This window comes from Corvus kubaryi, unplaced genomic scaffold, assembly GCF_017639235.1.
Source record: "Corvus kubaryi isolate FWS band 111438036 unplaced genomic scaffold, C.kubaryi_AGA036_p1.0 37391, whole genome shotgun sequence".
NCBI lineage: Eukaryota > Metazoa > Chordata > Aves > Passeriformes > Corvidae > Corvus > Corvus kubaryi.
Window position 1 is genome coordinate 11,536,937 of NW_024581130.1, and position 26,606 is coordinate 11,563,542.

Genomic DNA, 26,606 nt, shown 5'->3' on the forward strand with positions numbered 1-26,606 from the left:
CTCACATGGATCAGTAAGGTAACCCATGCAAAGTAAATCCAAGACTCCTCAACAGTCAGAAGAATTGACATTTGTTTACAAATTAGGTGCAGTTTTGTCTTGTGCTCTGTAGCCTCAGAGCCAAGTACAGGGAAAAGCTGCAGAACTGGAACCTAAGTTTTAACAGCCAAGTCATTTGTACCTTCTACATTAAAATAAACCAAACATAACTACAATATTATTACAATATTGCTCTTACACTGCTGAAGTTCTCCACTGTGGATTTCAGGTATAGCAGCACATGCTTTGCTCCCAACAAAAGCTGTTCAGGTGGGAGCCAGGAAGCCAATTCTCTCAGTTTGGTCTGAACACGATCTTCCAGTAAGATATTGCTCCCTCTCTCATAAGCTCTCTTTAGCAAAGTGGTGAATACAGAATCCAGTGTCATAGTAGGTTCTTCGTTTACCTCCTTGTGGTTTTTAAACTGTTTAAAGTGAAAAAAAGCATAACAGAAAAATAATGATGAGTATGAATCAAAAATCTCTTCAGCCACCTTTGTTTTGAGATGAGGTCTGAGCTGAACCCGGGCTGAAGCTCCAGGAGCACAACTATGCAGTCCTGCTAGAATAGAGCTGTCCAGCAGTGTTCCCAGGGGAATCTGTAGTGCTCACTGCTGGCCTTGCAGAAAAACTCACCAAACCCAGCCCAAGGGGCCTCTGATCCCCAACCCACCTGGGGGGAACTCCAGGCACTGTGAACTCAGGCCACGGCACACACTAGGCTCTGCTGTGCCTGGTGAGGGGTCTGTGTACAACCCCTGAGCCCTGGCATCACCTCCCAACCACCACAAAGCTCTCTTGTGTCATCAGAGGAAAGCCCTGGAGCAAATTTGTGTCCCAATGTGATCAAGAAGAAATACAGAATTGGCTCAATAAAAATGCTCCTTCTGATGGAAATGTAACCTCTATAAACTGTGAGGTTTTTATAGGAATACTGGCTCAAGAATTCAGTGACTTCAGGTATTCCATACCACAGGTTCCTGAGATTGCTGGGGTATCCAGAGTTTATAGTATTGGTTAAACTGGTAGAGCTGAGGATACTTAGCAACTTTCAGAGACTTGAGATCTTTATCATACAGCTGGAACATCAAGCAGAGGGCAAGGGGTTCTCTCTGAGAGTGTAGGAGGTCAGTGAAAACAGCAACAAGGTACTCCACAATGTGTGCTCCTAGAAAAGCAAAAATAAATGAAACTATTGACATGAGCACAGGCACTGGGGCAACCCTTCTTACTTCCGAGGCATCAGCCCACAGAGCATCACTCAGAAAAGTACTGAATAAGATCAAAAGGTGTTTGTAGTGACCTAGACAAGTGTTCCTGACCCACTGAGGCACCTGAAAAATCCTCCACACATTAGTTCTTGCTGAAGTGAATAATCCACCTTCACTGTGTTGTGCTAAACATGCCTATATTTTAATAGGAAAAGACCCCTGCCAAGCACCACCTCAGAGAACTGATTTATACTGGGGGGGCTCACACCCCAGTTAACATGTGCAAGTTAAATAGAGAGAATTTTCTTTCAGAACTGGGACTTTCAGTCCACCCCAGGTGCCACTCGACTGCCAAATACACAGACGACTTAGTGAGGTGCTGTGGGGTTGGCAAATCCTGCTCCAAGCCCACCTGATGCCCCTGTGACTCCAACACTTTCCTCAAGGAGGTGGTAGAACTTTGCAATATTTGCCACCATAGCTTTATTCTGAAGAAGTTTTCTTTGGAAAATGCATCCATTTCTTACTTAAGAGTGCAGTCCTCTCTCCCTGACCTCGGGAAGAGCTGCCATGGAAACCACTTCCCTCTCATGATCTCCACACTCTGCTCTTAAAACACTGTGGTACTGAAGCCAACTACTTCCAGACCAAGACTGCCCACGCAGGGACAGCGTCTCTTCTGTTTAAGGTCAGGGAAAAAGGGTAGAAGCACCTACTGAGCTTTAATGTGTCCCTTACACAGGAAACACCGTGGATCTGCACCTCCTTCTGCTCAAAGGGAAGATAACAAAATGTCTCAAGGTAAAAAATGATAAATGGTAAAAAATTATGAAAAATGGGTAAAAATGATGCCACTTTCACTCCACTGGCAGAGATGATAGATAAAACCAAAAAAAGTCTGTACCTGTTCCATTTTCAGACTGAAGCAACAGTACATTCCTGGCTTCTAACGCAGCAGGGACAACAGCACTGAAGGGGAATGTTTGGATAATCATGTCTTCATTTAAAGAGAAGCCAATTTCTTCATCTAAGCCATCACTGCCCTCGATCAGGACATCCACCATATCCAGGACATCTAATAAGTGAAGAAAAAATCTAAGCAGAGGATCCAGACTAACTGGAAAAACAACAGAAGTAGAACACAACACTACAGGAATGAAAGACATCTTTGTAATTCCTCCAAAAAAAAAAATCAAAAAAAGGATGAGAGCCAGATTTGTCAAGTAATAGAATGTTAAGTGCAACACAAAAATCACAGCTGAACTTCACTCTGCCTTTCAATGCTGCTGTCCAGCACAGGTTGCCCAGAGCAGCGGTGGCTGCCTCATCCCTGGCAGTGTCCAAGGCCCGGTTCGACAGGGCTTGGAGCACCCTGGGCTACTTAAGGTGTCCCTGCCCATGGCAGGGGGTGGAACTGGAGGAGCTTTAAGATACCTTCCCACCCAAACCATTCTGGGATTCCACGATTCTAAGAACAGCCCCAGAGAGAAAGACTAAATTTCCATTTTAGTTAAAAAATGCTGCTGCAAGAGCCTGAAGACAGATTTCAAATACTGTTAAAATGGCACAACCACATCAGAAATTGCTTTTGAGGATAAAGTGGTTACTTTGCAATTCTGACTTCTACTTCTGATACCAAGCACATGTGGAGGGCTGAATCCTGAAGGTCCTTACTTAACAGGATTTCTATAGTTACCCATCCCCAGTTTGCTGATTATGGCTAGAAAATGTAGCCCCAAGTCCTGGCATTCTGTTGTTGAGGGGTTACCACATACCATCAATGTGAGAGACAGGGATGCTGATGTTATCAGAGTCCTGTTTAAACATAGTGACCTGGAGCATGCTGGCTTCCTGAACCAGGTCTGCTGCCTTGTCTGTGTAGGGATAGGGGTTTGTCACCAGCTTCAGCAGGATCTGTCAGCAAAGTTAGAGAGAAAGGTAAGTGCACAAGCTGTGGAGTGCAGAGGAACTGTATGTTGCTAAGAAAGACCATGTGCTAAAAGTGGTTAGAAGCTGGGCAGGTTTTAGGAGGACAACTTCCATATCACTTCTGCAGGATTCTGTCTACAGGTTCCTGCTCTACAGGGGACACTGATGGGAAAACAAAAAGTCCTCTGCAATTTGGCATCTAAATTGCTACCACAGACTGAGTCCCTGGGGAGACTGCGCTGGAAAGGAAGCGCTGGGCATTCAACATCCTGAAGAGTAAACAGGAACTGTCAGCTTTTCTTGTAAAAGATCACGATTTACTGAAGTCCGATAATTCTGGCACCTAAAGAGGAGATAAAAGCTACCCACACATACAACACTCTACCTTTATACCAACAATGCTGTAATAACAACTGATCTTTTTGGATTTCATTTTCCTCCAGATCAATTTGCTGTCCTCCCATCCGAGACAAGAACGATGTCACCTTGGAAAAAGAATCCCAAACACTGCTTTTCTCCAAATTCATTCACTGATCTTTGACAGGTTTCTCAACAATAGCAACAATATCTCTCGTTTCCACTAATACTATTCCTTGCATTGTTTATCCAGTTAATTTGAACATTGTTACCCTTTCCAAAAACTGAATCACTGCTTCCTTTTGGTCTTCTTTTGTATTATCCAAGTGTTCCAGCCAAATTGAAAGTTCCTTCCATGTGTACTCAAACACTCCACTGTCACGTAAAACCTGTCCAGGAAACAAAGGGGGAGGTGTGTAAATAAACCTCAAAACACCTGAAACACAAAACCCCAAGAGACACAGATCTTTTTGTATAGTAACTTCATGACTCCTCCTTCCGGGAAAGAAAAAAAGAAGAGCATGTTGATGGAAAGAAGTATCTGTTACGCTCCTCACCCTATCAGTTCAAGAGGCCTTATTCCCACTCACTAGGGGGACTTTAACTGTACAGTTGAGAATAAAAATCTTACTTCTATCATTTTTGGAGAGCAGGTTATACTGATTTCAGAGGGTTGTACATCTTTACATCATCACAGGCAGGAAAAAAAAAAAAAGGCACCTTAAAAATAGCCTGTAGGGGAGTTTTAGAAAACTACTGATCTAACATAAAGGAAAATCATTGCTAAATTCAGTCTAAATCAGGCTATTTGTAAATTGAATTAATCTAAAAAATTAGGCAGATGGATAAGCAGTCACATAAATGAGCAGTGGGTTGTGACCACAGCAAGGTCCAGAGAGAAGTGCAAGTTGCTGGGCGTGGTGAGGTAGACCCAGATATACCGCAACCAGGAAACAGGCTGTAACATACCTAGAAATTTTCCCTCACTTCCATGTTCTCTAAATTCGGGCCCTGACCTCAGGCACCCCAACTAGGAGCTTGGTGACCATGTGCTCCAGCTCTACAAGGAAGAAAGGAGGAGGGAGAAGAGGAGAGGAAGGAATCAGAGTGACACCACAGTTAAACTCCCTGTCCCTCACTCTCAACAAGAGAGGAAGCCTTGCCCAGCTTCCTGACGCTGGCACCTACATTAAATGACTGCAATTACACAGGATGAATCTGTGCCTTTGCTCCTCTCCACACAGAAAATACAAATGAAGCTATCACAACTCATTTGTTCTGTGTTTACTCTGTACAACACCAGCATCTCTAAAAATAACTGCTGCTTACACAAATCTGACGGGGTAATTAATTGAAATAAAGAAAAAATGAAGGAAAAAGGATTCATTTTAACATAATTGACTATTTTTGGCAGAGTCTTGAAATAGAAATGCACTTGCAGCTCTCACGAAAACACGCAGGAACAGAATGTGAAATCCAAAACAAGCCTTCAGCTCCATGGCACTGTGTAGAAAAATAAGTCCTTACCATCTATTTTTAGCAGCCTTTCTGCTGACGTAACTGCCTTAACTTCCCTGCTCCTGCATTTCCTTCAGAGAAAATGCCATGGACTGAAGTGGAAAGTGGACACAAGAACAAGTCAGGCAGTCCATGCTCCCACTTGGCAAAAGAATCTAAAACCACCAGGAAAACAACACATTTTGAGCAGTTTTTAGTTGAGACATTCATTACTGGGAGGCCAAGTGAACCTGCCTTTGATCCCTTGCAAGGATCAAGGGCAACTAAACCCTAATTCAATCACTGTAACTTTGGTCTGCTTGACTGAATATTACAATAGCACTCTGTGATTGGAGCTAAATGCAAAGATTAAATACACAAAGCTGGGTACAAATTTGTGTGCCATGAATACTGCAGGACACTGCACGAGGAGCCCTGTTCAGGGCCAGAACAGCCTCCTGGATTTTCTCCTGGCAGGATAGTTTGGTTGCATTTATTACTAATGTAAATCTTTACCCCTACTTAGATAACTAAAAGACATCCTCTTTTAACAAGCTGCTGAAAACAACAGCCACTGGTGTCTTGTGGACTTGTTGGCCAGTTTTTCTGAAAAGTCAAATAACTCATTTAAATGGAATGATGCCTTAGGTTTTAGGAGGATTTTAACACCAGGGGATTTAAATTAATTTTTAAGACAAAAAGTACTCCTTGCATCAAAGCTTGTATCAGACAGTAACAGAGAGGCCTATTCTGCAAGACCAGAGCAAACTAGCTGAAGCTTTAGGAAGGCTGGAGTGCTGAAGTACAGATTAAATAAACAGTGACAAAAATCAAAATCAAAAGTAATCTCTTTTTGATCAATGTCAAGACCTTTGCAGGCACAAAATATATTGACTTATTACAGTGTCAGAATTAATTCAGCCTAGGGGGTGGTCAAACATTAAAGACATTTTCCTGAGTCTTTCATCAACTGCTGCAGGAAAGTCAGTTCACAGCATTTATTTTCATAAAATATCTAGCTAATAGCCAGTTATGTGACAGCAAATTCCAACAGCAGTCACAGGAAACAGAAAAGGAGTCTCTGTTGACCACACAACCATGCAGTAAAGGTATCTGCTTTGAGGAAAAATTTTACAATCCTGAAATTTCAGACCAGCGGGATGTAGTGAATATACTGATAATTCAATTCAAATTCTTACCTTCATGATTAATTTTTTGGTGGAAATTTTCAGATGAGAATGGGTACTTGTAACAAACATTTTCATCAGTAAATAGAAGACTGATTTTTCACCAGATATCTTCTCTGACTCAGAGATGTCCTACAAGAAAAATGTATTAAAATTTCCCTGCTACAGCAACACTGTACAGGACTATGTTGCACTGAGACTGATATGTAAGGTAAGTATATTATTTTATAGACCTGCCCAAAAATCCCAAGGCCAGAAATGAATGGGATCATTTACACTCCTTTGCATTCAACGAGCCAGGATCATTGTACCCACTTGTAAAATGCTTTCCTGGAAAGCGGAAGAAGACAGAAGTAACAGACACCGTAACTACTACAAGGACCCAAGACAAAGCCACCTCCCTCATTAATCATCTTTTACTCCCCAGTCATTCCACTTCTATCCCCGTTACCACACTCCATGGGTGTCTCTGCTTCCCCTCAAAGTCAGGTCCACTCCTTTCTCCTGACATGGCAAGCAAACTCTAGACAGAGTTCTTATTTTACAAGCCTGCAGTAAAAAAGAGAGCTGGGGCCCTGATGGTTTCCACTAATTGTGGAGAGCATTAAAAAATGTTGGAATCTTCCTTGGGAAAGGGTGGGATGGCTCCAATCAGTGGTTCATTTCCCTGGTCTGCAACCTCAGGCTTTCCAGGCAAGTGGAAACCAGCACATTCTCACTTGTGCTCCTTTCCAGAGACACAAAGAGCTACAGGAACTTCTCCAGTGTTCATCAGGGAGGCAAAAAATGATGTCCTTGTAAAAAACCTTTCAGCTCAGAAGGGATTTTTCACTCCTGCTAAGACTGTAATTCCTGTTGGTCTTATAAAAGGTCACCACCTAAAATGACTGGACTAATTTAAAACAAGGCAATGACAGATGGAAAGATTTGAGAACAAGAGTCCAAGGAAACATAAATTTGCATCAGCCTCTTACCTGTACTCTGAACCAGGCAAATTTGTTTGCAGGAAGTTCCAAAGCCACTTTCAGTATATGGTGCTGGAGAAGAGGAGGGACCTCCTCCCGCAGGCCCTTTTCAGTGACTATACCTGAGGTGTGAAAGCAAGAAACCAACTTCAGTTTGGTCCATCTTCCTGAGATCTCAGAATGCTCATCTTTTAGGGTTTAAAACACCTGGCAATTGGCAGATCTTCATATCAAAGGGTCCCCAGACATACTGCAACTATGTTTGGCCAGCCCAAGGTGGGAATCCAGTCCTCAGAGGGAGACTCCATCACTTGACCCCAGCACAAACCATTGGTCCTACATGGGAGTATAAAATCTCTTTTATCAATCTCAGCAACCCTGAAAGGCTGTGACCTACAGGATGGATAAACTGGAGAGCAAAATACAGAATTTAAGTCAACAGGAAATCTTAACACTCATACCATGACAATATTTGCTCCAGACAATGGGACTTTACACTCATGTCTCTCCCTACATCACTTTTATCATCAGCAAAGGCATAACCTCACTTCCTCTGTCACAGGTCAGGCAGCTCCTGCAGTGTGATCAAAACCTGAGCTGCTCACACCTGACCTGCAGGTAAATTACATGGGGACATCAGCTGTACAAAGCACTGGTGCCTGTGCCTCTCAGAGCCCATGTAGGATCTTTGTGGCCCACATTAGAGAGACAAAAATACTTTTAAACAGTTGCCACCAAGGCAATCCAACAGTAAGATCAAACAATAAAACTCCACCAGCTATTTAAAGAACATATTGCTACAAGGTAGAAAAATATGCTGCCTTTGTCGTGAACGTTTCCATCAGGGTGATCAGAAAGAGCAACAGAATGCTCACACTGACACATCTGAGAAAACACGGTCTCGTGATTCATTTACACCATTTTCTACCATACCATCTCTCTTCAAAATCAATATCCAGGCTCACTTCATTACATTTGTTTGAGAATAACACTTTATTTTCCAGTCTGTTTAACTTTGTTATTTCATAATGTACCCAAACAGACCCGCAAAGAGATCTCTGCTTCCCGAAAAGGCGTCCTGCCTTTTGTCCAGTTGGAAGTAAGCAGACCAGTGCAAGAAATAAAGGGATAAACAGGGTATGTGATCTGGTGAGTCATGAAGTACAAAAATCAATTAAAGATGCTTTGACAGAGGGAGGAAAAACCTCACGCAGGAGACAGTTTATTTAGAGAGGGATTTTATTTAAAGCCCCTTTTTCTCTGACAGGTTAATTAAGGCATTTACATAACTCCCATCCTTACACATCCCAGGCCCTGCCTAACACACAGATCGCTGCTTGAGCTGTGTGGCCCACAAGCCCTGGTGGCCCACAGATGGTGGCAGTGATGCCCAACCAACCCTTTGCTCTCTCTCCCAGTCTCAGCTGTATGTGGCTGTATCGACTGTACCACGAGCAGTACTGGAGGACCTTCCCAAACTTGTCAGGCATTATTTGCCCTTAGTGAAGTCATGCTGGCTGTCACCAACCACCTCTGTGTTTTCCATGTGCCTTAGCAGAGTTTCCAGGAGAATCTGCTCCATGATCCTGCCTGGCACAAAGGTGAGACTGACCGGTCTGTAGTTCCTTGGGTCTTCCACTTCCTCCTTTTTAAAAATGAGGGTTGTGTATCCCCTTTTCCAGTCAGTGGGAACTTAATCAGACTGCCACAAATTCTCAAATACAATGGGCAGTTGATTAGCCACTTCGTCTGTCAGTTCCCTCAGGACCCATGGATGGATCTCCTCGGGTCCCATGGACTTGAGCACATTCAGGTTCCTCAAATGGGCTTGAACCTGACCCTCTCTGACAGCGGCCTCAGGATCTTCACTCTCCCAGTCCCAGCATTTGCCTTTCCCAACTTGGGAGGCTTGACTGGAGAACTTGCCATTGATGGCCAAGGCACAGAACTCATTGAGAACCTCAGCCTTCGTCATGTCCAAGGTAATCAGGTCTCCCATTTCCTTCCAAAGAGGGCTCACATCATCCCTGGGCTTTCTTTTGTTGGCAGTATACCTATAGAAGCCCTTCCCATTGTCCTTGACAGCCCTGGCCAGACTCAGTTCTAACTGAGCCTGAGTCTCCCAAGCCCTACCCCTAGCTTCCCATACAATTTCCATATATTACTCCCAGGCCACATGTCCTCACTTCTACCTCCTGAAAGCTTATTTTTTTTTCCCTGTGATTTTGCTCATCATCTCCTTATCCATCCATGGAAGCCTCCTAGCATTTTTGCGCAATTTCTTCCTCGTCAGGACTCCCAGCTTGGAGGAGGTGATCCTTGGGTTTATGATATCAGCCAGCATTCTAAGGCCTCTCTGCCCTCCAGGGCTCTGTCCAACTGGACTCTACCAAGGCTGAATCTCTATTACAAGATTTTTCAGAGGACACTGGCAAACTGGGAGGTGCTTCTCCCCCACCCCAAACTTTCTGTGAACTATCCCGTTCAAAAAATTCGTTATCGTCACAGCTAATCAGAGTTTGGAAATAGAAAAAACCTCATTAAGAGCGGAAGATAAGCCTTCCTCAGAAAGATTAGAATTCAAAGCCCACGAAGACCAAACACTTCCAAGAATATGACACACGGAGAGGAAGACTGGAGTGCAACATAGTGCTGACAGCTGACTGTGGAATTTAACAGTGCCAGAGCACTGCAGAAACAGCAACAATAAATGCCAACACAATGGAGAAACTAAAATGGGCTACTTTTAGAAAACAGTTTTTTATCTCCACAGAAAAGCAAACATTCCCTTCTGCTGTGGACTTTGTAAACAGCCAGAGAAAACAGTGGAGGAAATAGAAATATCCATCACATACCTTTTAGCAGCTTGCTAAAATCAAAGCTGCTCCGCGCTACCAAGTGGGGCACAACCTTCTGATAAAGACATATGACCTGAAGCAGTGCAGCTTTCAGAAGCAGTGTCTCAGCATCATCTGAACCTAAACAAAGCATTTCCATAATTAGTTTCTTCTTCCTTCATAGCAAGAGAGCACAATGTGGCAGCACCTCCATAATCCAGCATGAGAATTACTAACTGTATTTCCAGCAGACTTGCCTAGGGAATGACCTGCTATCTTCCCAACAAGAAGAACGAGAAAAACACCCATGGAATCTCCAGTTTCCTTCCCCAGAATTCCTGTGTGAATACTTTCAAAACGAAATCTGCTTATTCAGTGCTTAGATTGAGAGCTGCGATTCCTAACTGGCCTCAGAAGCGCTCACACGTATAAAACACAACCTGAACACTTGAACACTCACTGTAAGAATCCCACCAGCCCTGTTGCTGTTTAATTTAAGGCTGAACAACAGGAAAAAAGTGAAGGAAAGGATATGGTCATGCTGCTGATTTCTGGCAACACTACTTTTAACTAATGTCAGGTAGGTTTGGCTGGGGAAGTGCCGGAGACCATACACTACCATTTGTTGCAAATTTATTATTTCAGTTAAAGACTTCTTTCTTTCTTTTTCCCCTTTCAAAATAATACTTTCTCAGTGTGAGCTCTTGGCAAGAGGCAGACAACTAATACCTGTATGAGAGAAACACCAACAGCACTTAAGGCAACTGTTTACTTCCTAGGAAAAGCCATCTCAGGTTTCAGTTGTAACATGAGGAGGCATAAAAGCTACTCGTCATCCAGTATTAATGAAAGGAAACAAAGTACGTGAAGGACAGCCAAAACATTTAACACCTAATTTTTTCCTGTTAATTTGGTCTTCCTCAGGGAGGTAGGAAGAACTGGATGAATGCCATGGATAAACTTTCTTTGCCTGAGTCTCAGCTCCCATTAGAAATCTGCAGTGGCCACACTGCAAAAATAAAGCTGTAAAAAGTGAGCTAGGAGTAAGTGACACAGCATTTCCACCTCAGAATGCAGAGGAACTACAGCTACAGTTCTGCTGAAATTAGCTGCTCCACTGGTTTCCACAAGCACTCTGCCAACCAAGCCTTGGAGTGTCAGTGCTGACAACTATTTTGCTGCCCAAAGGGATCCACAGAAGGACATCCACTGAAAAACCCTCTGCTCCAGGAAGTCTCTCTGTGGAATATGCCCTGTGAAGGGCAAAAGTGGCTGCAGATTCATCTCCAGCCCTACAAGGAAAACTTCACAGGCCATTGGCCAAGATGCAGACAATTCTGAGACTTCCTACTCCCTGCAATGGGACTGTGGAAGCAAGCCCTTCAGGAGGAACTGGGTTTGAGAGAGGAAACCTGAAGCCTTCACTCCAACCTTTCTCCCTCTTACGACACTCATAATGCCACTCCTGTGTTACACCAATACAAGCATTCATGTAGCCACAGTAACTAACTGCTAAAAAAAAATTACCTCCCAGTAAAATAACTTGGACAAAGAAAAATCTCTCCAAAAACTATTTTTCAGGCATATAAGTCTCCCTGCCAGCTTTATTTTGTGGCTGTGAAACAACTACTAACATGGAAAGGTCAAGGGCAGGAGGGCTGAGTTCAACAAGAGGAGCAGCAGAGCCCTGCACCTGAGAAGGAACAGCCCCATTCACCAGTACGTTCTGGAGGCCACCCAACAGGAGAGCAGGTTGCCTGGGAAGGATCCAAAGGCTCTGGTGTCAGGGAGCTCCTCCTTCCTCTCAGCACTGGGGAGGCCAAACCAGGAGCATTGTGTCCAGGTCTGGACTCCCCAGAACACGGTGACACTGGGGAGAGTCCAGCAAAGGCTCACAAAGATTGTGAAGGAACTGGAACATCTTTCCTGTGAGGAATGGCTGGGAGAGCTGGGACTGTTCAGCCTGAAGAGAAGGCTCAGGGGCATCTCAACAATGCATGTTAACACCTGAAGTAAGGGTGCAAAGGTGACGAGGCCAGGCTCTTCCCAGAAGCACCCAGTGGCAGGAGCAGAGGCACTGGGCACAAAGTGAAACATGGAAACACTCCAAGTGTCAGGAAACACTTTCTGACTATGAGGGTGATCGAGAACTCACACAGGTTGCCCAGAGAGGTTTTGGAGTCTCCATCCTTGGGGGTGCTCAAAAGCTGTGTGAACACGGACCTGGGTGACCAGGTTTAGGCAGAGATGTTGGGCAAGATGGTTTACAGAGATCCCTTCCAACCTCAACCATTCTGTGATCCTGGGACAGCAGAAAGCCAAACTGCTTAGCCTTCAAGTAGCAGTGGCAGCCTCTATGTTAAACTGTGTTCTCAGGCAATTCTAATGGCCTGAAGAGCTGAACAAAGAAAAGGCAAGTAGTAAATGCACAAGCGAGATCTGGATTCTGCTGAAGTTAAGGGTGGGATGAGGGTTTCACAACACCCATTCCCACAGAAGTAAGAAGGGGTAACTCCACCTGCTTTGCCTACCATGCTGCTCAGCAACTTCTGTCTCAGTCATTGCCTTCACAGTGGAGACATCACCTTCCTTTTTCTCTGCTGGGCCACCACAGTGTTCTCTCTCTTGCTTCAGAAGGGACTGCCAGACAGCCACTATATTATTCATGTCTGGTAAAACCTAAAAGCAAAAAGGGTAAATTGCAACAGCTCTCCTTTGTAAGACAAAGTTCCTGTGACAAAGGTTGGAACTGACCCTGCATGCAATCAGGGAATGATCTGAAATCAAGCACTGTACTTTCACTTCTGCAGAATATGAGCACTGGAAAGAACATTTTATTGAAAAGCTTTCCTGTGAAAAATTTATGTTTGGTTCTTCTTCTTCATGGTATCCTTTCAACTCAAGTGCTCTCTTGTCTAGTAACTACTGAGTAACCTCTGCTGGCTACATTGACTTGAACCAGGAGAACTTGCTTCCTGCTCTTGGAAGTCATTTGCTGCACAACAGCCATTGATGTTACAAATCTGTCTCACCAGAATTTTATTTGCATTCCCATCAGACGGCTGTGTCAGGAAACATAGGCTCCTACCTCACCATTTAATCCACAGCCTCCCCCAGGGTACCATCTCCTGGCTCCTAGGCTGCAACCACTTGAGAAGAAAGTACAGAGGAGAGCAGTTGTCTGCAGCGTGCAAAATGCCTCCTGTCAGCCCCCAAGCGTCTCTTTCTTTCTACCTTGCTGACAGCTTCTCTGTAGAGCTGCACAAACTCCTGCACTGCCGGCAGCGTGTAGATTTGTGACCTTTGCCAAGTTTCTTCAGATAAACAGTGTTCAATGTTCCTCAAGGCTCTTCTCAGCACCATGGATACCAGTGACAGGATGTTGTGCTTTACCACCGTGCTGGGCAACTAAAAGAAGGAAGCGAATTAGTGACATTTCGGTGATTCCCGTTATGCTTTGCACAGAATCTGTAATGTGTGCTAAAATTTGTCAATGAATTAATTATTTCCGAAATCTTGGCTAGCAGTAAAGAATCCATAGGTTTTCAGATTCCCAGCCTAAACCACTAGCGGGCAGTGGCAGAACTGGTGCTTGTCAAAGGTACCTGGAATCATTATCTGTGGTTTTAATTAATTTTCCAGTGCTTCCCCAAGCCATATTTATGCTGGGGTAGACAATACAAAACACACATAATTAACCAACTTCAGAAATTTCTTGAATGATCACACACTTAAATCAAACAGTACTAACTGGAACAGAAAAATCACTGAAATACTATAGATTGCTCTTACATTTAACCCTTGGGTGAACATTATTTTATTGCACACTGCAGGGACTGTTGTTACCATCACCATAGAAAGCAACCTGGGAAGAGGAATAAATTCTGAAGTCTTAAAAGAATTGGAGATCTCTGGTTGAGCCTCATAGATCTGAAAGAAAAAAAAAACCAAAAATTTAATATCTCTGATACAGTCCCAGAGATGACAGCTTCTTCTGGGGAGCATTCTACAGAAGGATTTTGACTCGTCGAAAGTAATGGCAACATTAAATGTCAATTTTTATGCAAAGATGTTACAGAGCATCCTCCAGATTCCTACTCAACTAAATGGACCCTCTGTAGGCAACCAGCATCCCAGCTAAAGGCCATCTCTTTTCAACAGATTCCAGATCTTATTGCCCATTTTAAGCTAAACAAGAAGGCAGCAGAACACTCACAAAGGACAATAGGTTTTTCTAGCTGAGCTTTGATGTTGCTGCATCTCAAAAAACACGTCACTGACGTGACGTTTTCCACTACTTTTTATACCAATTCCTTCTTTCCCAGCTCAGTTTAAATGTTTATAGAGCCTCCTGCTCCGAGCATGGATTTTTACCATCACCCATACTCCTACCTTCTTGAGTAACTTCATGTTGTCCATCCAAGCAGACTTCACTCTAGGAACAAAGGAATACCGGGTCTCCTTGAAGTATCTATTCAACAAATCTGGGCATACTTTGAGAATATTCACCATGAGATCAGCAACCATTTCATCTTCTGTTGCAGTTTTTAAACCAAGCAGGAAGTGCAGAAGTACCACATTTCCTCCCCTGTTGAAGACAAAAAAAATTATTTTAAGTAAGAAATCCTTATTTTGACACTTTATATGGGATGTGAACTCTGCAGCTCCTCTAACTGTTAATTGAAGGCAAGACCTCTCACCCTCCTGGTGTAATTTCTGAGCTTATACTCAGAGAAGAAAGAACTGAATTTACCTCCATGTTTTCTGCATGACAGTCATTACTTTGAATTAATACCACATATTTCAGGGCACGCACGGTAACTAGTGAGGTCTCTTTTGCTTCTAGCAAAAAATCCACGCACAATCCCAGCTGCCCAGTGACTTACTTGCCAGAAGTTCCAAGACTTGGATCATAGAACGTTATGCCATGTTTCAGAGAGCAGCAGAGGTCCATTAAGAAACTATGCACAAGTTCTCGTACCACCGCTTTTCCCACCTCTTCAGAACCTTGAGCCACCTATAAAAACCAAAATGGAGTATAGGAGGCATATGAGATTTGGCATCACAGATATCAGCTTCACTCTACATTTTATACAGCTCCTCTTAGAGAAATGCCAAAAGAAAATTTGGCTTTTGTTCAGATTAAGAAGAGAAGCTTCAGGACTGTGATTCTATGATTCCATTAACCTTCTACATCCAGAACAACTCAAGATCCCTAAGGATGAGAAGACTCTTGACAACTGTGGCTGGGAAATCGTGAACCATATGACTTACAAGGACTGCCAGGAATTGTAAGAACTTAAAATTATTCAGAACTGAAATGCCCCATTAGGAATGGGGTCAAAGATTTGCACAGCTCCAAGCAGACACCTACTAGAAACAGATCTCCAAAGGGTGTTTACAGTATATCAGGATGGGAGTGGCAGGGTCATAAGCATCTGGTAGAGGAAATACAAGAGGGCAGACACAAAGGCGAAAAATCTGTAGCCAGAGAAGCAACAGAAATCTTTTAAAATAGGCTCAGTAGATTCCTCTTTTTGAGCTCATCAAGCCCAGAGCAACTGGGAGCTGTTTCAAAACCTGAGCACTCAAAGGGGGGGGGGAGGGGAAAAGGCAGCACAAGGACTAAGAGTAACAAAGAAATAAATTACCAGACCTTTAAATCCCCAGGGCTGACATCAGTAATCCCATTCCAACGGTACAGTGAGGCGATGTGAAGCAACACTTCTGCAGTAAAAAAACGCACCTTCTGTGTTTTGGTGATATATTTGTTGTGAACCACCTGAAAACAATGAGAAAAAACCAAACTCTTCTATTTATTGCAAGTTATCACAAAATCATGGTAAAATAAACACACTTCATTCTTCTAGTACACACAGAGCTGGCTCTCCTCACTAGGGCAGAAAAAAGGTTCTGCCTGTCCTGTCAACACCTTCCTCACATGCTCCTGCTCCACCTTGACCCTACACCAACCTCTGCAAACCCTGCACATGCTGGACAGGACAGGCATTCACGTTCAACTGAAGAGCACAGACCATGTTTAAGGCATCACAGCCACAGACTAGAACCATAGGAACCCAGGGGTAGACATGGTAAAGCCTACTACAGATAAAGTTTGAATGAAAGGGAATACAGAGTGGAAGAACTTTCTCAAAAGTTCTTCTGCTGTGTTTTAATGCTGGCATTGTTTTAATTCTGATTTTTCTTGCTAAGCTGAATGAGTCATACAGTGTGCTGGGGTCCACCAATAATGTAGCAGCTCATGATGTATGACTCCCATACAGGAAAAGCTTCATTTGGAAAACAAAGTTTCAAGGAGGTTTATTTTACATTTAAATGGTAGCTTTTTTATTCTCCTCCTTTTTTGTGTTATTGCAACAGCAAAATGAAAGAACATTTTCGGCTTTAATTGGCCAGTTGTGAAAAGTCTGAGTCTGAGGCAGGCTCTTACGGTTACGCTCTAAATTTGAAACTATTTTTTTCTTCATTCTCTCAACTGTTTATACAACAGCTTATGCAACATTGCTACAGTAGTTCAGAATAGATATTAAAAAATAATAGATAATAAAAATACATCTCAGTTGCAGCTGCTCTACAAGCAACAAGTGCATCCCAGGGAAGAGGCAGGCACATGCTCAGAACGTAACAGCACAGGAAAGGCAGCCACCACTAAACCAACTCTCACACCTTTCAGCAATTCCTGCTTCCCTGTTTGCTGTCTCATCCTTGATACAGCACGAGGTAATTTCTGTCTGCCATGAAAGAACCAGAAAAACCAACATCAAAGGGGAGCAGCCTTACCTTTCCAGCAGTACTTTTTGACAGCGGGTGGAATGTACCCTTTCTTTTTTGCAACAAATTCTCTGTTCTTGGGAAGACAGTTTTACAAGACTTCCCTTCTCCTCCACCCCACCAAGAAATATCTTTGACAGAATTTATCTCCTGCAGCAGAAACCCTGTCATCCCAGCAGTGAGTCCAAAACTCAGCTAAGCAGGACCACAGGATGTGGCTTCAATGGCAAGACTTGCTGGGGAACGGTACCATACACCCTTCAACTGCAACCAGCAGCTCCTGGACACCCCTTTCACACCTCAGCCCCTGTACTAATATCACACAAAATCCTTTTTCTCCTGAAAGACGACTGTACATGGTTACCCAGCTCAGAGCTAACAAACCCACTCAAGTCTAGCTGAGCTCCCAATTTCAGCACGAGGCTGATTAACTGAAAGACCAATCTTACTGTCACTGGAAGCGCCAAGAATACTCCAGTTCTTTTGACATTCAGGCTTGGCACTGATGCAGTCCCAACCCACAAAAAGGTTAGACTATGTTGGACATCACACTCTGAAGATGAGCTGAAATTAGCATTCAAGCAAAAGCTATTGCAGTGACTTCCTTAAAACGGGGTATTGGAAAAGGAGAACAAACTTCCATCCTGAGACAGTAATAAATCCAAGCTACCAACCTCCAACACATGTGATAAGTCACAGACATGCAGCTGCACACTGCAGGCAGCCCTAAGAACTAAACATTGTGTGAGAAATCACTGCAGAACCGTTTCCAACAGTGAGGAAAACAGAAAACACAGGACAACACAGTTTCAAGGGTGCATCGTACCTTAGTTCTCAGCGTGGAGAGCAGAAGATTGACAGTAGAAACTCTGTCTTCCTTTATTTCAGAGCGAAGAATATCTGGAATGAAATCTAAGAGAACATTTCAAATGTTAAGTCAAAATGTGATAGCTCCTTTCATACTAAAATGCTGCAGGGAATTCATACCCATTCCTCTTCCACGTTACCTTGCTGTTATATTCCAGGATCAACCAAAAGGCAGCAATCAGAGTTCAGAAGGATGATGTGTCTATGACTACAGTGATGAGCAAGCAATGCTGACAAACCTACTTTCATCTTGACTGGCTAATTTGCCAATTTGCTGATTAACACTGCTACAGCATCTGTCAACTTTAAATACATTTTGGGCCCTGAAATGCCATACTAAAATTTAAGTAAATTCAAATTCTTTCCATTGAAGCACCTGCAATTGTTTCACTGCATGATTCTCAAATGTTTGGAGGTTCCATCTCCAACCACATGCCTCATCTTTTGGCTCACCAGTGCATCCCAAAGTCAGACAACTTCAGTTTATAGAGAACCTGGGGCTCTTACAGGGGAATGAAAGCCAGCTGTACTGACTGGGCCGAGGTGTGCAATCCCCAGCCTGAAAGAACGGAACAACTGCCAGCACCTAAAGGAAATCAGCAGCCCTGGGGTAGCAGGAGCAAGAGAAGTAGATAATTACAGCCAGTTCTCAGTCCCTCGCCATACGAGAAACGACCGGCTGCCAGCTAATGGCTTAAGGACTTTTTTTCAAACAGTATTTCTAGATCCCTTCTGAATTATCTCATAACTTTACCAAGGGTCACAACTCACAGGGCAGAAAGGCAAATCAAGTACACACAGTCTTTAACACTTTTAAAAAGAAAGTTAGTGCAGCATATGCACTGTTACAGTCTTACGAGCAAGGCTGGAGGCCATGAATTTTTTTTCTGTTTATTGACTCTATGACCTCAAAGTTTTATATTAGATTTACCTTTTTTTTCCATCTGTGTCACCAAAGACTCTATTTTTGCAAAGCTTTAGCAGACAGCATATTGCTCTCAAGCAGAAGAGGCCTATTTACTAGACTACCAAAGAAGTTTCAAGCTTTTCAGGTAATAAGATTAAAAATATTTTGCTTCTTATTAGTGCTCTCTACCTGGTTCATGTTTTTAATTAGGTCATATTTATTATCACCTATAAATGAGTGTGCCTTGAAAACAAAAACCCAACAAGCAATTATGAAGTACCTTTTAATTCCAGCACCTGTGCCAAGATTGCATTATCACCAGCAATGAGAAAGGAGAGAGCAAACTGAATATAGGCCATGCGGACATCTGTTCTCCCCTGGAAACATAAAAATATAAAATTTAAAAATACTGCTAGCACACAGATTGTTCCCAGCTGCAAAATTGATACTGCAGCTGCTGATTATCCCTACAAGTGCCACAAATGGGTAAATGAAAAATTCTATAAATGCATTGCATATAGCCTTACACATATATTTACATGCAATTCATCCACAGCGTACTCAGCTAAAAAACTTCTTGCATTAAGCAGTTCACCTTAACATAAAAAGAAAAATGTACTAGTTCACGTGCTTTTCAATTCTCAATATATGAGACCAGGTCACAAATTTAAAGAAGAAGGAAATATTAACAGCAGTTTCATGCCAAACACTGCATCACTGAACTTCCTCCCTTGTGCACTGCTCAGTCAGTTCACAAGAATGCCCATTAAAAGGGGCTAATATAAAACTACCAATTCAGGCACAGTGGAATCAGTGAGATCTTGGCCTGTAACAGCATCATCGGATAGGAACACTGAATCACAGAATGGTTTGACTTGAAAGAGATCTTAAGGATCACCTCATTCCACACCCCTGCCATGGGCAAGGACACCTCACAATATCCTAGGTTGCTCCAAGACCCATCCAACCCAGTCTTGGACACTTCCAGGGATGGGGCAGTGACAGCTTCTCTGGGCAACCTGTACTGGAGAGTGTCTCATCACCCTCACAGCCAAGAATCTCTTCCCAATATCTAATGTAAATCTACTCTCTTTCGAATAAAAAGTCACCCCTCGTCCTATCACTCTATCACTACACTTTCTGACAGAGCACCGCCACAATTTACAATTCTTTCAACACCTGCTGTGCAAAATTAAGCTGCGTGTAAAGAAGATTCCGAGTAGGCAAAAGATAAGGTAGCAGGGACTCCTGAAAGGGTTCAAAGAAGAAATAAATAGAAAGAAACAAGATTTTGCTGTAAGCTTTGGGCTGAGTATTTTTGTGTTAAAAACTCACCTCTGACAGCCAGTTGTGACATAATTTCACTGAAAGCTGCGCAAGAGGAAGACCTTCTGGATGCTTGTTTCCTCGTACCTTACTCGCGTATCTAACAAGCTTGTGATCGACAGCCTACACCCAAGCATTTAAAATAAAGGGTGCAGATACTCCTGCAGACAGCTTCTGCAGTGAGCTCAAAACCCATGGAATGCGACAGCTCCGGAACTATAAAAGGTGGTTCCAGGGAAAAAGGGATGTGTTTGGTTTTTTGCCTTCCACTTGATTGCTTTATAAAGAAAAAGTCTGAATTTTATCTCAGATGGCACAAACCCAACATAAACGTACACATTCACTCTGCAAGTCATCTTTAAAATCCAGAAATAGTATGTCAGCATTGAAAGTAATACTGGATTTGTTATGTGCTTACATTTGGAAGGACACATTAATATTCTTGTTCTAAAGCACTGGTTTGGGTCAATCCTGACTATTTTTAGTAAACAGGGAGGAAACAAGATAGTTTATTCTGGAAAAAAGGGAGTGACTTTTTCTCCTCACTCACGTATTCTTCTTAAGGATTTCCAGCTACAGACTATTCAGAACTCTTGTTTATGTTTTCAAATGCAATTACTCTGTATTAGTACTGGGCAATATCCCCTCTCCGACTTCCACTGACTTCAGTGGGACCAAACCACAAAAAGACTGACTAGTTTTCAGGAGTTTACCATCACTTCAACTCTGTTTTAGACACTAGAAGGGCAGTTCATAGAAACCGTACATTTGTATTTCTCCAAAGCTTCTTGGAAACACACACAAGGCACTTCCATATGTCCAGTCAGGCACAATCAAGGACTTCAGCCTGACACAGGACGGGACGGGAGAGTTAAGTTCTTGCAGATGAAAATACAGCGAAGAAACGGTGGCAACAGCTTTTTTCTAAATAGTTGGCTAAAAAAGCTGATGGAGCCATAGTATAGCATTCCATGGCAGACAGCACCTACCTTCTTACACCTTTTTTTCAACAATCCAGGCAGGTATTTGTTATTGAAATCAAAGTGACTATACACATCCCTTGCTGAATCCGGGCCCTGAGCCACCATTGCCGACAACAGCGTGAGGCACCCTCGGCTCATCCTAAAAAAAAAAAAAAAACCAGAGGTAAACCTGCAGGTTATTTCTGGGATGATGGCTATACAAACCACCAAACCACCAAACCAAGAGATTAAAACTTAAAGGGAAAATAGAAGGGAAGTTAAACAAACAAAATAATTATTTTAGGCAGTAATAGCAGCAGCTGGGAAAGAGGGGAGAAGGAAGAAGGGAGTAGGAAACGCCTTTTTACACTTGTCCCCAAAATTAAACCGTAATGTGGGGCTGGATATTCCCTTTATAAAGTAGTTTAAAAGGGAGAAAGTGCCAAAAATAACAGCTTGAACATGACCTGCTCATGGCAGTGGGGTTGGACTAGACAACCCTTAATTATTCTATGATTCTACGAACTACTAAATTCATAGAGGTTTGCCATTTATTTCAATGGGATTATGTCAGGGCCACTGGGTACAAGACCGCAGACCTCCATCATCTGAACAGCCACTATCCATGAACAGGCTTGTAACCTGTCCATCATGTTTCTGTCATGGACAATCTGTAAAAAGCCATGTGATTCAAGCAGAGATCCCATGTAGACACACAGTAAAGAAAATCCCTCTGCACATCAAAGAGGTCACACAGAAAATGCAGAGCATCTCCCATCAGAAATCCGCAGCCTCCTCTGTGCAGGTTCTAGAAGGATTTCTCCAGAAGCTGAACTTTAAACACTTAATCAGAAGTGCAGATCTTGCACAGCTTCAAAATTTGTTTCCAGCATACCTATTTGAGACTGTCTGTCCAGCTAAAACGCCTGCTTGCAACAAGATCAACTGTGCAGAGCAGGAAGCACAGTTGTGTCTATGAACTGGGAAAGCAGAGAAAGCTTCTCCAATTCTGCTCAAAGACTGAAAGATGAGTCATTGGACAAGCCAATTTCAGTCTGTTCTTTTCTCTCCTCTCCTCTTCCTCCCAGGTTTGTATTGAAATGTCTCGGGCATTTGCAACATCTTTCACCCTGTCCACATGTGCATGAGAAATTGTTTGGTCTGGACTAGATAACACAGTTAGTTATTAAACAACCTAAAACCACCTCAGATTTAAGAGGCTGGGAAAACTACACAAGAAAAGCCAGCATGAAAGAGAAAAATCCATTACAAACATGTAAAGCCTGACTCCAAAAAACACAGGGAAATAAACCACTCAAGAGCAGCTCTTTTTGCCATCACAAGAACACTGCCCAGCCCTGTTCCACACAGTACATTTCACCCCACAAATCAAGTAGCATTAAAATAACAAGACTCAAGGTACCACCCATGTTGGCTTTCACCAGGACAGGCCCAACTGACAAAAACTACAGCTTCAGGAAAGCAGCCTACGGCACTGAATTATTTGTTGTATCAGAGCTTCCACTTTGCAAAGACTTCCACAGGCAATTACTTTATGACAAGTGGAATAGGATTTTTAAATGAAGGCGGATTATTAGCAATAAGTCCAGATGAATTTTGCAATGTCTAGGACAGTTCCTCCAGATCAAGTGACAGAGATTCTCCACCAGAAAACCAGGAAGACTTACCTGTGATTTTCAGAATACAAAGCAGCATAGACCAGTTTCATATAGGAATGAATCAACTTTTTGACAATGTTCATTCCCACAACAGAAAAATGGGAGAGGTCACTGGCTGTCCTCAGTAAAATGGCTTCTAGAGCTTGAAAGATTAACAGCATCTGCAGGATAAAGAAGTATGTTGATATCTGACAATATCAGGTAAGACTTGAAATTATTAGCTGAGCAAACAGTAATAACCACCATTAATAAAAAGAGTAACCCTACTCCAAGAGGAAAGCTTCCACATATGAAAGTGACACTAAGTTCTAGACTGTCTGCCAAATTAATGCTTCCTCTTCGAAAAGATTACTTCTGAGAGCATGTAGTTTCAAGGAATCAATGCTTCAAGAGACAATAGCTCCTAAGTGGATGATGAAAAATGAAACGTGCCAGAGAAAAACATCTGGGCTGTTCCAGTCTTGCAATTAATACCTTCTAGAAGAACCCAAAATCCATACAGCACTGGGGCTGTGCCCATTACAAACATTAGCCCCTATTAGCAAAAGGATGTTGACGAAAGCCTGTCACTAAACACAACACAGGTTGTCATTACACAGACAAAAATGATACTGTAAGGCAAAGAGCAGCAAGTGATGGTTAAAAAGAACACAATACAATGTTACATTGTAAGCAGTTAGCAATGCTGCACCAGCATTCACAGCAAAAAGTTATTGAACCTTTTGTTCATTCATCATATTCTGATGAGGATAAATTGTGGCCAGCTGAGATGAGAAAAATTAGGTCAATTTTACCAGTGGCTTCTCAAAAATACTGATGTATCAGAGAGATATCTAAAAACATTTACTTTAACTGGACCACTTTTGTTTTGCTTTCTTAACTGCTTCTATTGATCCCCTTATTTCCTGAAAGGTCTTTTGATAACATTTAAAGAACCTGAACAGCTTGATTTGGACGGGACTATTGGTTGTGTGTATCATTAAATCCAGGAACATCTATGAACTGAAAAGAGCATCTCCCACTTGGTAGGTGCTTCTGTCACTGCTACTTCCAGAAAAAAATCCAAACCAAACCCATATTCAATTATCAGAGTTGTTTACACCACAAAGCATTTATTCCTGGAATCATAGACTATCCCGAGCTGGAAGGGACCCACAAGGAGCATCCAGTCCAACTCCTGGTCCTGCACAGACACCCCAACAATCCCACCCTGTGCCTGAGGGCTTTGTCCAAACGCTCCTGGAGTTCTGGCAGCCATAGGGCCGTGACCGTTCCCTGGTTACCTTCTGTTGGTTCTTCTCCAGGGTGGGATTGTTGGGATTGTAGCCGTCAGGCAGTGACTTTCAACCCCCATGCCCAACTTACTTCACTTTCAGGCTTCCTTTCTCCATCGAGAAGCTTGAATATCTCAGCACACTCCATGGAAATTTTCACGTATCCCTCCACGACATCGTACACTTGGGGCGATGGCAGCGTCTTGGCGACGGCCACGAAGGTCTCCAGCCCTGCAAAGCCACAGCGTCACCGGGGCACCAGCGCCACGTGTGGGACCCCCTGCGGGGGCCGGGCCCTGCCGATCAGCGCCATCGCCATCACCATCACCACCAGCATTGGTGCCATCCCCGCGACGTCCCCTGGGCCGGCTGCAGCCCGGGGCCGCCGCCTCAGCACGCGCCTTTCCCGCCCAGCAGAGCCCGCTCACCCTTGACGGCGGCCGCGGGGTCCCGCAGCAGCGCCTTGAAGCGGGCGCCATTGAACTCCTCGTCCTGCGGGCCACAGGCGCGCTTGGCCGCGGGCTCCCCACTCCGCTCCTCGGCCTCGCCACTCCGCTTCCCGGCCATGCCGGAGCCCAGCACCGCCCCGGAACCGCCGCCGTTCCCGCAGGAAGGGGCGGGCGGAGCGGGAGCGGCCCGGGGCCGTCCCGCCCCCGGGAGGTGGGGTGCTGCCGGCAGCCCCTGCCCGGCCTGGCCGAGCGTTCGCGTGAGGGGTTTCCGAGCGATCAGTGCCCAAGTGGACAAAAAGAGTTAAAGATAGTTATCGTGGAGTGGTTTGGAAGGGGCCGTAACGATCATCTCGTTTCGCCATCCGTCCCACCCTCCTGCCACGGGCAGGGACACCTTCCACTGTCCCAGGCTGCTCCAAGCCCCGTCCAGCCTGGCCTTGGACACTTCCAGGGATCCAGGGGCAGCCACAGCTGCTCTGGGCACCCTGTGCCAGGGCCTGCCCACCCTCACAGCCGAGAATTCCTTCCCAATATCCCATCTTCAGCAGTCTCTCATCCATCGCTGCTTGCAAGGTTTTTGTCATCCCAGTTTCCCAGGACTGCAGCCCACTGCGATCCTGAACCAACACGGATTAAATTTAGGAGTGCAAGGGAAACGCGCGGGGTGCCGGGAAGCAGGGAGAGGAGAGAACTTCCTCACATACTCCTCTCTTTGCGGGAAAGGGAAAGACTTCGGGGTGACCTATCTGGGGCTTTCCAGTACCTGAAGGGGCCCATGGGAAAGAGAGAGAGGGACTATTTACAAGGGAGGGAGTGACACAACAAGGGGGAACGGCTTCCCACTGCGAGACGGCAGGGTTAGATTAACAAAAATCTAAACTCTTCCCTTGCTTTCAGCAAGAGTTATTCCAGGACAAGCACAGTGATAAGGAGGAATTGTAAAAGCCTTGTTCCAATAAACTGTTACGTATGGAATGACAGCAGCTGAAACAGTAGTGGAAGATAAAGGAGATTATTTCAGTAAGAAAAAATGAAAATAAAGATCTATCCAAATCCAAACTTTTTTTTTCCTCCCATATGTGCAAGTAATAAAGGCAACATTAGTATCTTTCTGGGGTTTTTCAAACTGTTATTTTTTTAGCAAAATACTGTAAAAAAAAAAGTGATCCAGAAGAGGGCAACATTCACAGTCATTCTAAGATTTAGGATGAACGCTTTCACGTTGATGGAGGGTGCTGTGATGTTTTGAGAACAGAGGGTGGAACAAAATAAAAGAAGGTGCAGTTAGAAGACAAAAGGGTAAAATAAAAGGAGTACATGAGACTGGGGGGGAAAAGGAAATGGGAAAATAGGAATTGCTAGACACTAGATACAAGGGCTTTTTACAAGTAACTTAGGAGAACAAAGCTAAAAGCATCTTACTGCTGCTAGTGACGACGTGCTCCAAGCTCTGCTAATAATTCTTGTTTCCAGGAATACTTAAATTTAACTCGCTACATTCCAACTCTTTTTCTGCTTGTTTAGACGGCCGTTCCATTTGGAATTTACCATAGTATAGCAAATTCTATGCAAAGGTAGAGTACAGACTTCTCACTTCTTCCATAAAACATTTTTGGTGGCTTCTTCTGGATGATTGGAATCCTGTTTCAGCCTTAAGGTTTTCCTGAAACTTAAATTTATGCAAGTATCCAAATACATTTGCAATTCCAGAAATTGGTAGGCACATAATACAGAAAGTAAATAACATTCTCAAGAGGGAGTTGCTTTGTTATTGAGGGGATGAAAAGGAAGGCTGGAGCTAGTAGAACTAAGAAAAACTATTTGATTTCACACAGCTTTTAAGAAGCTCGAAGTACCCATATTGAGATCTTCAAGGTAAAAGTCCCAGTGACCGGACTTACAAGCCTGATAGTTATCCCACCATATTTCATAGGAGTTCTAGTATTTTAAGGAGTACTGGAAAATGCTACTGAAAATTATTTTTATTTCACCTTGAAGTTCAGTTATTCTCTCCCCTCATTGCCTGTGTAGAGGCTTCCAGGAGGCTGGAGAAGCAGACTGCTGGTTTCACTTCTGTCCAGGTCACTTCCATGTTCTGCTGGAGTGCACTTTGAAGCCTGTGTCCTTGTCTTTCTCTATTCTATCTGACAACTTTCCTCCCCCAAGTCTGTTTTTTTGGCAAGCTGCATTTATGGAGGGCCAGTCAAAGACCTCAAGCTCAGACAAAATTCATCTGCTCTGTCGTGCTTACGTGTGCAACAGATGGAAGCAGCAAATGAGTCAAGTAGTAACTTCTGAGCTGCCCAGTTTTCAGAAAATCAAAATTCTT

At 43.6% G+C, this 26,606-nt stretch overlaps 1 protein-coding gene across 2 annotated transcripts in view; it reads right to left on the reverse strand.

Moving 5' to 3' along the window:
* The window catches only part of URB1 (URB1 ribosome biogenesis homolog), a 42,136-nt gene extending 17,700 nt beyond the window's left edge, over positions 1-24,436 (reverse strand). The window contains exons 1-20 of one of the 2 annotated variants that reach the window (XR_006017683.1): positions 24,257-24,436; positions 23,920-24,059; positions 22,564-22,715; positions 20,903-21,035; positions 18,868-18,964; positions 17,640-17,725; positions 15,678-15,803; positions 14,908-15,038; positions 14,414-14,609; positions 13,814-13,951; positions 13,256-13,429; positions 12,553-12,700; positions 10,040-10,162; positions 7,194-7,306; positions 6,232-6,351; positions 3,808-3,924; positions 3,025-3,163; positions 2,154-2,324; positions 1,010-1,206; positions 239-463 (exon numbers count right to left, since the gene is read on the reverse strand). Coding sequence is in view for 1 of the 2 variants with exons in the window: in XM_042038000.1 (XP_041893934.1) it covers positions 239-463; positions 1,010-1,206; positions 2,154-2,324; positions 3,025-3,163; positions 3,808-3,924; positions 6,232-6,351; positions 7,194-7,306; positions 10,040-10,162; positions 12,553-12,700; positions 13,256-13,429; positions 13,814-13,951; positions 14,414-14,609; positions 14,908-15,038; positions 15,678-15,803; positions 17,640-17,725; positions 18,868-18,964; positions 20,903-21,035; positions 22,564-22,715; positions 23,920-24,059; positions 24,257-24,395 (2,865 nt within the window). In the remaining variant the exon portion in view is untranslated. The remainder of the gene's footprint in view (positions 1-238; positions 464-1,009; positions 1,207-2,153; positions 2,325-3,024; positions 3,164-3,807; positions 3,925-6,231; positions 6,352-7,193; positions 7,307-10,039; positions 10,163-12,552; positions 12,701-13,255; positions 13,430-13,813; positions 13,952-14,413; positions 14,610-14,907; positions 15,039-15,677; positions 15,804-17,639; positions 17,726-18,867; positions 18,965-20,902; positions 21,036-22,563; positions 22,716-23,919; positions 24,060-24,256) is intronic. The other variant, XM_042038000.1, reaches the window with a different exon arrangement.
* Positions 24,437-26,606: the final 2,170 nt, after the last annotated feature.